This window comes from Trachypithecus francoisi, unplaced genomic scaffold, assembly GCF_009764315.1.
Source record: "Trachypithecus francoisi isolate TF-2019V2 unplaced genomic scaffold, Tfra_2.0 Lachesis_group5, whole genome shotgun sequence".
Taxonomy (NCBI): domain Eukaryota; kingdom Metazoa; phylum Chordata; class Mammalia; order Primates; family Cercopithecidae; genus Trachypithecus; species Trachypithecus francoisi.
In genome coordinates, this window is record NW_022681470.1 from 77,282,881 (window position 1) to 77,296,696 (window position 13,816).

At 40.6% G+C, this 13,816-nt stretch overlaps 1 protein-coding gene across 5 annotated transcripts in view; it reads right to left on the minus strand.

Annotated features, from left to right (window-relative positions):
• Positions 1 to 1,474: 1,474 nt before the first annotated feature.
• Positions 1,475 to 13,816, minus strand: part of BPNT1 (3'(2'), 5'-bisphosphate nucleotidase 1) — a 35,968-nt gene continuing 23,626 nt past the window's right edge. For all 5 annotated transcript variants that reach the window (XM_033196127.1, XM_033196124.1, XM_033196128.1 and 2 more), the window contains 3 exons: positions 6,239 to 6,436; positions 3,463 to 3,568; positions 1,475 to 2,762 (listed from right to left, as the gene is read on the minus strand). In XM_033196127.1, coding sequence (XP_033052018.1) covers positions 2,614 to 2,762; positions 3,463 to 3,568; positions 6,239 to 6,436 — 453 coding nt within the window. In that variant the 3' untranslated portion in view covers positions 1,475 to 2,613. The remainder of the gene's footprint in view (positions 2,763 to 3,462; positions 3,569 to 6,238; positions 6,437 to 13,816) is intronic.

Sequence of the window (13,816 nt, forward strand, 5' to 3'; positions counted from 1 at the left end):
ATTAATGAGCAAAAGCATCACAAAAGCCACACAGGTGGATTAGATCATCTGGTGAGAAAGGAGATTAAAGCATAAGCCAGGTGCAGTGGCTCACACCTATAATCCCAGCACTCTGGGAGACAGAGGCGGGAGGATTGCTTGAGGCTAGGAGTTCAAGACCAGCCTGGGCTGTATAGCAAGACCCATCTCTACCAAAAAAAAAAAAAAAAAAGGAAAAAAGAAAAGGAGAGAGAGACTAGAACAGAATCTTGGTAAACAGTGACATTTAAGGGAAGGAAGACAAAGAGAAAGCAATAAAGGAGACTGAGTAGGAGTGGCTGGTGAAGAAAGAAAGCCAGGACAATGAGAGTTACAAGAGGGAGTGCTCAAAAGTGTCAAGGCCACAGAGATCTCTTCCTGCCAGATTATGACACTTCTGTAAAATAATACTATATTACCTTATCTAGCGAGTCCTAGAGTTAAATGATTATCAAAGTCCCTGAATTTCTTAAAATATACAGAAGCAGGCTGAGCGTGATGGCTCACGCCTGTAATCCCAGGACTTTGAGGAGGCCGAGGTCAGGAGATCGAGACCATCCTGGCTAACACAGCGAAACCCCATCTCTACTAAAAATACAAAAAATTAGCCAGGGGTGGTGGCACGCGCCTGTAGTCACAGTTCCTCCAGAGGCTGAGGCAGGAGAATCGCTTGAGCCCAGGAGGTGGAGGTTGCAGTGAGTCAAGATCGCACCACTGCACTCTGGCCTGGGTGACAGAGACTCTGTCTCAAAATAAATAAACAAACAAACAAACACACACACACAGAAGCAAAATTGTTGGGATAAACCCTGTGAATCTGCATTTTATTTTTATTTTTATTTTTTGAGACAGAGTCTCGCTGTGTTGCCCAGGCTGGAGTGCAGTGGCACGATCTCAGCTCAGTGCAACCTCCGCCTCCTGGGTTCAAGTGATCCTCCTGCCTCAGCCCCCCTAGTAGCTAGGATTACAGGCACGCACCACCATGCCCGACTAATTTTTGTATTGTTAGTAGAGACAGGGTTTCGCCATGTTGGCCAGGCTGGTCTTGAACTCCTAACCTCAGGCAATCCAACCACCTCGGCTTCTCAAAGTGCTGGGATTACAGGCGTGAGCCACAGTGCCTGGCCTGTGAATCTGCATTTAAAAAAAATCTTCCTAGGTGATTCTGATATGCAGTTGAGTTTGGGAACTGTTAATTTAAACCACTTGTTTGATTTGAAAACAGAGAAATTTAATTAAAAGCAATGGGTAGAGACCTAAAAATAAAAATCTAGGTATATTAGCAGAATAATTTTGATAGTTTATGTTACAATCTCTCATTGGAAGGAACAGAAGCAAGTACTTAGCTTTCCACAATTAAGCCTTATAATGATGCCATAAGAATAAACTAATCCCCAAAGTCAAGAATTTATCATTTTCAAACACTTTTTTAAAAAGTTGGTGAATAACAAAGAGCTAGGATTAAATAATTTATTTAAAAAACTTTTCTCATAAATCTGTTTCATCAGCATATATGATAACATCATATGTATTCTTAATTGGAGCAGAAACATTTTTTAAATTACTGTGAAAAACAAGAGTGAGATTCCAGGAACAATTGTGCCCTAAAGAAATCTGGTTTAGGTTGGGTGCGGTGGCTCACGCCTAAAATCACAGCACTTTGGGAGGCCGAGGTGGACGGATCACGAGGTCAGGAGATGGAGACCATCCTGGCTAACATGGTGAAACCCCATCTCTACTACAAATACAAAAAATTAGCCAGGCGTGGTGGCAGGTGCCTGCAGTCCCAGCTACTCGGGAGGCTGAGGCAGGAGGATGGGGTGAACCCGGGAGGCGGAGCTTGCAGTGAGCTGAGATCATGATGACATTATATTCCAGCCTAGACTACAGAGTGAGACTTCGTCTCAAGAAAAAAAAAAAAAAAAAAAGAAAGAAATCTGGTTTAAAAGATAGGCATGTTGATTGAACATTGACCTGAATTGTCAATTGAAACTAAAGCTTCTTCTCATTTCTCCACCTAAATACAGGAAAACAAATATAACATGTTGAGTTTGTAAGTTCTCCAGATGTCAAAATTGGTCTGGTTGATTAACCAAGTTAAATTATTTAATTCTATTTTCTATTCCTAAATACAATAACTAAATATAAATCACTGCTCAACAATGAATAAAGGTGGAACTCTAATTCTATCCAATTAGTTTTAAAATGTATTATTTTGAGAACCAAGTCTTTCTCCTAGCTAAGTAAATGAAACTTTCAGTACTTTTTGGGTGTTTCGGTTTGTTTGTTTGTTTTTTCTGAGACAGGGCTTAACTCCTGTCACTCAGGCTGGAGTGCAGTGGCCATGATCTCAGCTCACTGCAACCTCCGCCTCCCAGGCTGAAAAGATTCTCCTGCCTCAGCCTCTCAAGTAGCTGGGATGACAGGCGCATGACAGGATGCCCAGTTAATTTGTATTTTTGTAGAGATGAGGTCTCACGATATTGCCCAGGCTGGTGTCAAACTCCTGAGCTCAAGTGATCCGCCTGCCTTGGCCTCCCAAAGTGCTGGGATTACAGGCATGAGCCACCGCGCCCAGCCAAATGAAACTTTCCTTTAAGGAACAAGTGCATTTTTAATAGATTCTGGAACTCGGCTTGCATAGTAGTCATAATTCCTCAGTGTGGCCAGGACTCCTGCAGAGTTCATATGCTTCACATCCTTGTGGTATTGAAGAACATTCCCATGGATATCAGTTAACTTGCCTATAGAAAAACATCAATCAATTAATCAATCACTCAAGTTAGTGGCTAATTGGATTGTGGTTTTTCTAGTTATTTTTAAGTACCTTTTGCTTGCTTATCCAATAGTAGCCAATAAATTCTGGATAAAAGAATGAGTGTCCACAAAGGTTAAGTTTTAATTCACTTGAAATTTAAGACTACAGAACAATTTTAACTAACTAAAGGATATAAAATCATTTTTTCTCTGATTAAAGTTAATTTTATTTAGCATTTTCTTTTCTTCTCTTTTTTTTTTTTTTTTGAGATAGAGTCTTGCCCAGGCTGGAGGGCAGTGGTGTGATCTTAGTTACTACAACCTTGGTTTACTACAAGCCCAGGAGTTCAAGGCTGCAGTGAGCCACGACTGCGCCACTGAATTGCAGTCTGGACAACAGAGACCTTGTGTCAAAAAAAAAAAAAAAAAAAAGGCTATAAATAAGGGCTAAATTAACTGTATGCAGATCAAAGCTTAAAAAAGGAGATTATAACTAAAGTAAAACTTGCTGAAAATCTACTCTCTCATCCATCGATCATATGAGGGGTTTGGACTGGAACATCTCTAAGCTTCCTTCTAGCTTTTATATCATAACAGTCTAAGTAAAATAATATTACTGAAATATTATGTCATAGCATGATATAATTGTAGAAAAACTATGAATTTCCCAAAATAAAACAGACTAACCTCCCACAGCATGTAAAATAACTTCTGGAGCACAAGTATCCCACTTCTTACAACCAGGACTTGCAAATACATAAGCAGAGGCTTTGCCTTCAATCAGCTGAATAATCTGTAAGGGTAAAAATAAGAATTATCCTTTGATAATAGGAAGAATAATTGAAAGTCATGAAAAGATTGAGGTACAGATAAGAAAAACTGCTTATTTCTATCAAGGATATTTAATCAGTTCCTCTGTTAAACTCAATTTAAAACTTTTAGCAGGTTTAAATTATACCAGTATTATGAAGAAATACATAGAATAAATGCATAATAATATAGTGATGTGAAGAAAAAATAATGGTCAAAAAAGCTACAAAGAGGATATCTGAACTGTCTCCACATTCCAAGTTACATAAAGTAACACGTTGTTTTTCTTTTTTAGCGTAAAAGCAATATACATTTACTGCAGAATTAAAGTCTTTTTCAGTATCTAAAAAACTGACCATTTATTAGAGGGCTGCACAAGGTGGCCCACTCCTGTAATCCCAGCACTTTGGGAGGCTAAGCAGGTGGATCACTTGCAGCCAGGAGTTTGAGACCAGCCTGGCCAACATAGCAAAACCCATCTCTACTAAAAATACAAAAAGTTAGCTGGGTGTGGTGGTGCACGCCTGCAATCCTAGCTACTTGGGAGGCTGAGGCACGAGAATTGCTTGAACCTGGGAGGTGAAGGTTGTAGTGAGCCAAGACTGCACCACTTCACTCCAGCCTGGATGACAGAGTAAGACTCTGTCTCAAACAAACAAACAGCCCCCCAACCAAAAACAAAAACAAAAACAAAAACCCGACCATTATTAAATAAAGGACAGAGAAGTATCAAGCAGTACAATAATGTATAAATTGTAATAGATCCTAACAGATGTGCAATGTGACTAGTCTAACAAGTACTTTCATAAGTCTTGGGATCACACGTATTGCCATTTCACTACCAAAATACAAACCTTTTTTTTTTTTTTAAATATTTGAGGAGATTTATTCTAAGCTAAATATGAGTGACCATCGCCCGTGACACAGCCCTCAGGAAGTCTTGAGAACATGTGCCCAAGGCAGTTGGGAGCAGCTTGGTTGTATTCATTTTAGAGAGGCATGAGACATCAATCAAATACATTTAAAAAATACATTCATTTGGTCCAGAAAGGTGGAACAACTCAAAGTGGTGGGGGCAGGGAGGCTTCCAGGATATAGGTGAATTTAAGTATTTTCTGATTGGCAATTGGTTGGGTTTGTCTAAAGACCCAGGATCTATAGAAAGGGAATGTTCAGGCCGGGTGCAGTGGCTCACGCCTGTAATCCCAGCACTTTGGGAGGCCGAGGTGGGCGGATCACCTGAGGTTGGGAGTTCGAGACCAGCCTGACCAACATAGAGAAACCATGTCTCTACTAAAAAAAATACAGAATTAGCCAGGTGTGGTGGCAGGCCCCTGTAACCCCAGTTACTCGGGAGGCTGAGGTGGGCGAATCACTTGAGCCTGGGAGGCAGAGGCTGTGGTGAGCCGAGATCATGCCATTGCACTCCAGCCTGGGCAACAAGAGTAAAACTCTGTCTCAAAAAAAAAAAAAAAAAAAAAAAAAAAAAATCAGATTTTAGTTAATCTCTTTAGGATTTGGAGGGTCTGAAAGAAAAAGTTAGCTATGTTAACAGAGATTCTTTACAGATGCAGATTTTTCCCCACAAAGAACAGCTTTGCAGTGCCACAAAATATAAACTTTTATAGAGTCATCCTAATAATTCCTCTAATACTGATACACAACTGAAATCACTGCTAGAACTTGCGTGACTCTAAATGGTAACTTGCTGTCAAGCTTTCATTAGTCAATTGACTTTTTTTGGTTATAGTGTAAATTAATTATTATTATAAAACTCAGACTCCACTAAAAATACAAAAATTAGCCAGGCATGGTGGCAGGCGCCTGTAATCCCAGCTACTCAGGAAGCTGAGGCAGGAGAATCACTTGAACCCGGGAGGCAGAGGTTGCAGTGAGCTGAAATCACACCATTGCACTCCAGCCTGGGCAACAGAGCAAGACTCAGTCTCGAAAAAACAAACAAACAAACAAACAAAAACTATTCCGAAGATATATAAGTAGGACCAGATTGATACGATGTGAGGCAGGAAGGAGTCTAAGATGACTTTCAGGTGTTTGGCTGGATCAGTTAGAAAAATGGTGGTGCCATTAGTGGGATAGTAAAACAGGGAGAGAAACGCATCCAGAGGTGGGTAGAAAGAGGATGAACTCAAACTGGACACGCTGAATTTGAGATACCTGAGGGATGTCATCATAATGATATCCAGGGGACAATCAGATGACAAGAGATCAGGGCTAGGGATGTAGATCAATTTGTGTCCCATTTCATAATTCTCTCAGCAGGTTGGAAACCTGGATGAAAGAATGGGGGAAATAGACAAGAAGCGGGCAGGTGGGCCCGATCTTAGAGTCTGTAGAAGGTAGAGGAGATAATCTAAGAGGGTCCTTGGCAAAATAAGGTCTTTGGCAAGAAGCATGGAGTCTTACCCTGATGATTTCCATTAACATTGAATTCTCTCAGATAATCAAAAAAAAAAAAAAAAAAAAAAAACCCTTTGACTCTTAAATTTATTTTTAAAATTTAAATACTGCAGAAATGTACACATTATATTATTTACTCCCATCTCTTTAAACTCTCATTTCGTGTTTTTAAAAGTTGAGTATTTCAATGATTCACTTGCATTTCAGAGCAGATGACAGACCTTTTTCATACCTTATTTCCTGCTCCGCCGACTTGCAGCACAGCATCCGGGTTCATAGCAGTAACACAGTCAGTAACCAACTTGTTGCTATGGGATCGAGTAGTTGTGATAATGTGTTTCCCAGCAGGGACTTCTTTCAGCTGAAACCCAAAGGCACCTAAACCTAAAACTCCCCAGATTGTCCTCCCCAACACAGCATCTGGTCCTGCCTGTGTAAACGAGTGAAACAGCAAGACTTGTGATTATTTGGAGAAGAACGTTAGTCCATATATGGAATATTCAGTTATATTAGCATCGTGATTAAAAAAACAAAAACACGATAATATTATAAAGCACAAGAACAATATCACTGATGAAGAACTTTTCCTGAGAGAATCTGCTGATTATTATCATTACTCTTCTGGTTAACAGTTTCAAAGAACTTTTGGTTATTCCCTGGAATCTTAATAAACTGATTTCGGTTTATAATGTACTGAAACATCATAAACTGATTACTGTTTTTCTGAATTATCTAATGATCTCTTTGTTGTATTTGAAAATGGCCATTTTCATAAAGTACTAAGATCCCCAGGAAATGAAATACCATGTATTGATAACTACTTTTCATTTTCCAAGAAATATTAAAAATCATGTTGCTACAGGAATAGGTAATTATGACAATGTATTTGGCTGCTATGGAGATAGGGTAACTGAATAGGCCAATACAATATTGAAGAGTAGCTGTGGATAATGGGATCAGAGTTAACATTTTGCTGACAATTGTAGGAGCAAAATGACAATGATAATGCAATCTTAGAATCTGTATTTTCCTTTGCAGAACTCAATTTCAACCATATTGTTATAACTATTACTCGATATAGAAAAAAATCTGTATTGCATGGGAAGTAAAACTGATACATAAAATGATTGATGCAAAGTCATCAAAATATAATTATATTAATATAGTAGGCATATATTATAGAGAAATACACATTGTACTGAACACTAAACATGTACCAGGCACCATTCTAAGTGCTTTACATGTATTATCTCTCTTTCAATCCTCAAAGTAACCTCATAAAGTAGGTATTCTCATCCTTAATTTAAAGATGAGAAAAATGAAATGTGGAATCATTAAGTAACCTGACTAGAGGCTCTAAGAAGTTCATAACCAAAGATTGGCTCATCTGTCTTCAAAGATGGTATTCTTAAACACTAAATTAGACTGCCTAAGTTTACCTGTCAAAATGTTTTCACACACATCATCTTATTTGTCCTAGAGCAGTAACCTGGGTGTTGTTATTCTGAAATATACTTAGGTTGCAGGTTGGGTTCCCTGGGAAGCAGACTCTGAGGCAGGTGGTATGTTTGTTAGGAAGTGTGCTTGGTATCAACACCTGTGGAAGGAGGAGGAGGGTGTGGGCAGAAGGATGAAATAAGCTGTGATGCAGGTACAACAAGAGCTGACTCTACGGGGAGCTGTTCCTATGCAGGGAGTCTGGAGCTACAATAGCCTTTCAGAGTAGTCCCAAATTGGGATGAGATGTCAGGTTTTTAAACTCCTACAATAATCAGTCACTGGAAATGGACTGCATTGGGAAGAGGTGTGGTCCTGGGTGAGACAGCTCTCTATTGGTAGGGCAATCCCACAAGAGTCTGATGGCAAATGAGGCAACAAAGGAGCCAAAGAACGAGCACTGGGTGCTCGGTATATGTTAATGTGCTTCCTCTGTTCCCATCTGAGTTTGCACTACAGGAGAGGTTTGGAGTCTAAGGAAGCTATTTACTTTATTTTTATTTTTATTTTTTTGAGACAGAGTCTCACTGTGTCACCCAGGCTGGAGTTCAGTGGCATGATCTTGGCTCACTGCAAACTCTGCCTCCTGGCTTCAAGCAATTCTCTAGCCTCAGCCTCCTGAGTAGCTGGGATTACAGGTGCGTGCCACCATGTCCGGCTAATTTTTGTACTTTTTTAGTAGAGATGGGGTTTCACCATAGTGGTCAGGCTGGTCTCGAACTTCTGACCTCGTGATCCACCTGCCTTGGCCTCCCAAAGTGCTGGGATTACAGGCATGAGCCACCATGCCTGGCCAAGAAACCTATTTATTAATGCAGCTCTCCAGTTATTCTGGAAAAATAATAAAGGAAATAAAACAGTGGACACAAGTATTTTGGGCCCTACAAAGTCATATTCCTTCTGTAAATGAACATTTAGGCAAAAAGGATGGGATCAAGGACTCTAGTGTTTTGATGTGGTCAACGCAATCCCATGATGCAACCAGCTTGCCTTCTTCTGTGCTCCTGACTGTCAGGCTCTTACACTGTCTTTCTCTTTCAAAGCCTCCACACCAATTTTGGGAGGGTAATAAAGGCGAAAATTTTCTATCAATTAAGCTTCAATGGTTAAGAAACTGGCTTTAGTATAAAGATAGACTGAGTTTCTTCATGCTATTTCCTTTAAGTGTCTACCAGTTTCAGTATATGTTGGAAGCAATAATAAAGTTTGAATTGCTAAGTCTTTTCTCTGGCTCAGGAGGGCAATATAAAGTAATATAGTAGCAAGGTTTGGATTTGAGTTTGAATCCCAATTCTGCCATTTGCCAACTGGGTGACCACAGGAAAGTTAATTGCCTCAGTTTCCTCTTTAAAATGGAGATAACAGTTTCCTTAAAGGGCTGTGGTGAGTATTCAATGAAAGGATATATTTGAAACCCTTGAACCTGGCAGCATACAGTAAACTCTTAATTTTAGCTATTATGGTGATGATGATTATTATTTAAAATTGAATCTTTAGCCTGAATACCACCAACACAGCTGAGCAACTTTTCTACTTCCATTTGTGGTAACGAATTTTAAGGCATAAGCAAGAGAAGCAAAAGAAAGGATAAACAGTGTCCAGAGGGGAAGTGGTACAGAGAGAGGTAATGAAGAGAAGCAGAACGGCAGAAAATGAACTGGTACATGGGATGCACAATGGCCACCTGGGGTACCACAAGTTGCCTACCTCTTTTCTACCTACTAGTGGAGCCAAAACCCTAGCTATTTTTTTCACCTTTGCTTCATTCCTGTGTTCCCTTAACTGCTGCTTTGCATTGTTCTGTGGAAAATGAATACGATTTTTCTAATCTCAGCAAGAAGTGGTGAAAATTGTTAACTCCTAAGCACTTAGATTTTTTCCTGATGAAAGGTACCATGTATTACAATGCTTTATATGAATTAAATGCCCCTTTTGAAAGTAATAGTATTAACTCAAAGTTTACATACAAACCACAAACTTGTGTCTGCATATAACAGTATGAACATTAAAATCATATTTAAAGAATTAATAGACATAGGCGATTTAACCCGAGAAACTTTCTCCATAACATATCACTATTTTGGTAAATCTTAAGAAATACATGATTCTTAATAAAATTTATAATCATATGAACAGCAGGAAAAAATGAATTTATATTAGAAATAAAGATTAACCTTGCTTTTAACTCAGAGTGGAAATTTAGAAGTAATACTGCCCACTCTGATTACTTTGTTTCTCTAAAGTTGTATCAAGGTCACATTAACATAAATACTTTACTTTGGGGGCGGAGCAAGATGGCCGAATAGGAACAACTCCAGTCTCCAACTCCCAGCGCGAGCGACACAGAAGACCGGTGATTTCTGCATTTTCAATTGAGGTACTGGGGTCATCTCTCTGGGAGTGCCGGACAATCCGTGCTGGTCAGCTGCTGCAGCCTGACCAGCGTGAGCTGAAGCAGGGCGAGGCATCGCCTCACCTGGAAGCGCAAGGGGGAAGGGAATCCCTTTTCCTAGCCAGGGGAACTGAGACACACAACACCTGGAAAATCGGGTAACTCCCACCCCAATACTGCGCTTTAAGGAAACAGGCACACCAGGAGAATATATCCCACACCTGGCCGGGAGGGTCCCACGCCCACGGAGCCTCCCTCACTGCTAATACAGCCGTCTGCGGCGATCTATCCGCAAGGCAGCAGCGAGGCTGGGGGAGGGGCGCCCGCCATTGCTGAGGCTTAAGTAGGTAAACAAAGCCGCTGGGAAGCTCGAACTGGGTGGAGCTCACAGCAGCTCAAGGAAGCCTGCCTGTCTCTGTAGACTCTACCTCTGCGGACAGCGCACAGCTGCAGTCCATTAGGGGAAAGAGCGGGGGCGGTGCAGACGCGAACGACTCTGTCTGACAGCTTTGGGGAGAGCCGTGGATCTCCTAACGCGGAGGTTGAGATCTGAGAACGGACAGACTGCCTGCTCAGGTGGGTCCCTGACCCCTGAGTAGCCTAGCTGGGAGACATCCCCCACTAGGGGCAGTCTGACACCCCACACCTCACAGGGTGGCGTCACCCCTGAGAGGAAACTTCCAAAGAAAGAATCAGACAGGTACACTCGCTGTTCAGCAATATTCTATCTTCGGCAACCTCTGCTGCTGATACCCAGGCAAACAGGGTCTGGAGTGGACCTCAAGCAATCTCCAACAGACCAACAGACAGTCCTTCTGACTGTCAGACGGAAAACTATCAAACAGGAAGGACACCTATACCAAAACCCCATCAGTACGTCACCATCATCAAAGTCCAGAGACAGATAAAACCACAAAGATGGGGAAGAAGCAGGGCAGAAAAGCTGGAAATTCAAAAAATAAGGGTGCATCTCCCCCTGCAAAGGAGCGCAGCCCATCGCCAGCAACGGATCAAAGCTGGTCAGAGAATGACTTTGACGAGATGAGAGAAGGCTTCAGTCCATCAAACCTCTCAGAGCTAAAGGAGGAATTACGTACCCAGCGCAAATAAACTAAAAATCTTGAAAAAAAGTGGAAGAATTGACAGCTAGACTAATTAATGCAGAGAAGATCATAAACGAAATGACAGAGATGAAAACCATGACACGAGAAATACGTGACAAATGCACAAGCTTCAGTAACCGACTCGATCAACTGGAAGAAAGAGTATCAGCGATTGAGGATCAAATGAATGAAATGAAGCGAGAAGAGAAACCAAAAGAAAAAAGAAGAAAAAGAAATGAACAAAGCCTGCAAGAAGTATGGGATTATGTAAAAAGACCAAATCTACGTCTGATTGGGGTGCCTGAAAGTGAGGGGGAAAATGGAACCAAGTTGGAAAACACTCTTCAGGATATCATCCAGGAGAACTTCCCCAACCTAGTAGGGCAGGCCAACATTCAAATTCAGGAAATACAGAGAACGCCACAAAGATACTCCTCCAGAAGAGCAACTCCAAGACACATAATTGCCAGATTCACCAAAGTTGAAATGAAGGAGAAAATCTTAAGGGCAGCCAGAGAGAAAGGTCGGGTTACCCACAAAGGGAAGCCCATCAGAATAACAGCAGACCTCTCGGCAGAAACTCTACAAGCCAGAAGAGAGTGGGGGCCAATATTCAACGTTCTTAAAGAAAAGAATTTTCAACCGAGAATTTCATATCCAGCCAAACTAAGCTTCATCAGTGAAGGAGAAATAAAATCCTTTACAGATAAGCAAATGCTTAGAGATTTTGTCACCACCAGGCCTGCCTTACAAGAGACCCTGAAGGAAGCCCTAAACATGGAAAGGAACAACCGGTACCAGCCATTGCAAAAACATGCCAAAATGTAAAGACCATCGAGGCTAGGAAGAAACTGCATCAACTAACGAGCAAAATAACCAGTTAATATCATAATGACAGGATCAAGTTCACACATAACATATTAACCTTAAATGTCAATGGACTAAATGCTCCAATTAAAAGACACAGACTGGCAAACTGGATCAAGAGTCAAGACCCATCAGTCTGCTGTATTCAGGAGACCCATCTCACGTGCAGAGACATACATAGGCTCAAAATAAAGGGATGCAGGAAGATCTACCAAGCAAATGGAGAACAAAAAAAAGCAGGGGTTGCAATCCTAGTCTCTGATAAAACAGACTTTAAACCATCAAAGATCAAAAGAGACAAAGAAGGCCATTACATAATGGTAAAGGGATCAATTCAACAGGAAGAGCTAACTCTCCTAAATATATATGCACCCAATACAGGAGCACCCAGATTCATAAAGCAAATCCTTAGAGACCTACAAAGAGACTTAGACTCCCATACAATAATAATGGGAGACTTCAACACTCCACTGTCAACATTAGACAGATCAACGAGACAGAAAGTTAACAAGGATATCCAGGAATTGAACTCATCTCTGCACCAAGCGGACCTAATAGACATCTATAGAACTCTCCACCCCAAATCAACAGAATATACATTCTTCTCAGCACCACATCGCACTTATTCCAAAATTGACCACATAATTGGAAATAAAGCACTCCTCAGCAAATGTACAAGAACAGAAATTATAACAAACTGTCTCTCAGACCACAGTGCAATCAAACTAGAACTCAGGACTAAGAAACTCAATCAAAACCGCTCAACTACATGGAAACTGAACAACCTGCTCCTGAATGACTACTGGGTACATAACGAAATGAAAGCAGAAATAAAGATGTTCTTTGAAACCAATGAGAACAAAGATACAACATACCAGAATCTCTGGGACACATTTAAAGCAGTGTGTAGAGGGAAATTTATAGCACTAAATGCCCACAAGAGAAAGCAGGAGAGATCTAAAATTGACACTCTAACATCACAATTAAAAGAACTAGAGAGGCAAGAGCAAACACATTCAAAAGCTAGCAGAAGGCAAGAAATAACTAAGATCAGAGCAGAACTGAAGGAGATAGAGACACAAAAAACCCTCCAAAAAATCGATGAATCCAGGAGTTGGTTTTTTGAAAAGATCAACAAAATTGACAGACCGCTAGCTAGACTAATAAAGAAGAAAAGAGAGAGGAATCAAATAGACGCAATAAAAAATGATAAAGGGGATATCACCACCGACCCCACAGAAATACAAACAACCATCAGAGAATACTATAAATGCCTCTACGCAAATCAACTAGAAAATCTAGAAGAAATGGATAATTTCCTGGACACTTACACTCTCCCAAGACTAAACCAGGAAGAAGTCGAATCCCTGAATAGACCAATAGCAGGCTCTGAAATTGAGGCAACAATAGCCTACCCACCAAAAAAAGTCCAGGACCAGATGGATTCACAGCTGAATTCTACCAGAGGTACAAGGAGGAGCTGGTACCATTCCTTCTGAAACTATTTCAATCAATAGAAAAAGAGGGAATCCTCCCTAACTCTTTTTATGAGGCCAACATCATCCTGATACCAAAGCCTGGCAGAGACACAACAAAAAAAGAGAATTTTAGACCAATATCCCTTATGAACATCGCTGCAAAAATCCTCAATAAAATACTGGCAAACCGGATTCAGCAGCACATCAAAAAGCTTATCCACCATGATCAAGTGGGCTTCATCCCTGGGATGCAAGGCTGGTTCAACATTCGCAAATCAATAAACGTAATCCAGCATATAAACAGAACCAAAGACAAGAACCACATAATTATCTCAATAGATGCAGAAAAGGCTTTTGACAAAATTCAACAGCCCTTTATGCTAAAAACGCTCAATAATTTGGTATTGATGGAATGTACCTCAAAATAATAAGAGCTATTTATGACAAACCCACAGCTAATATCATACTGAATG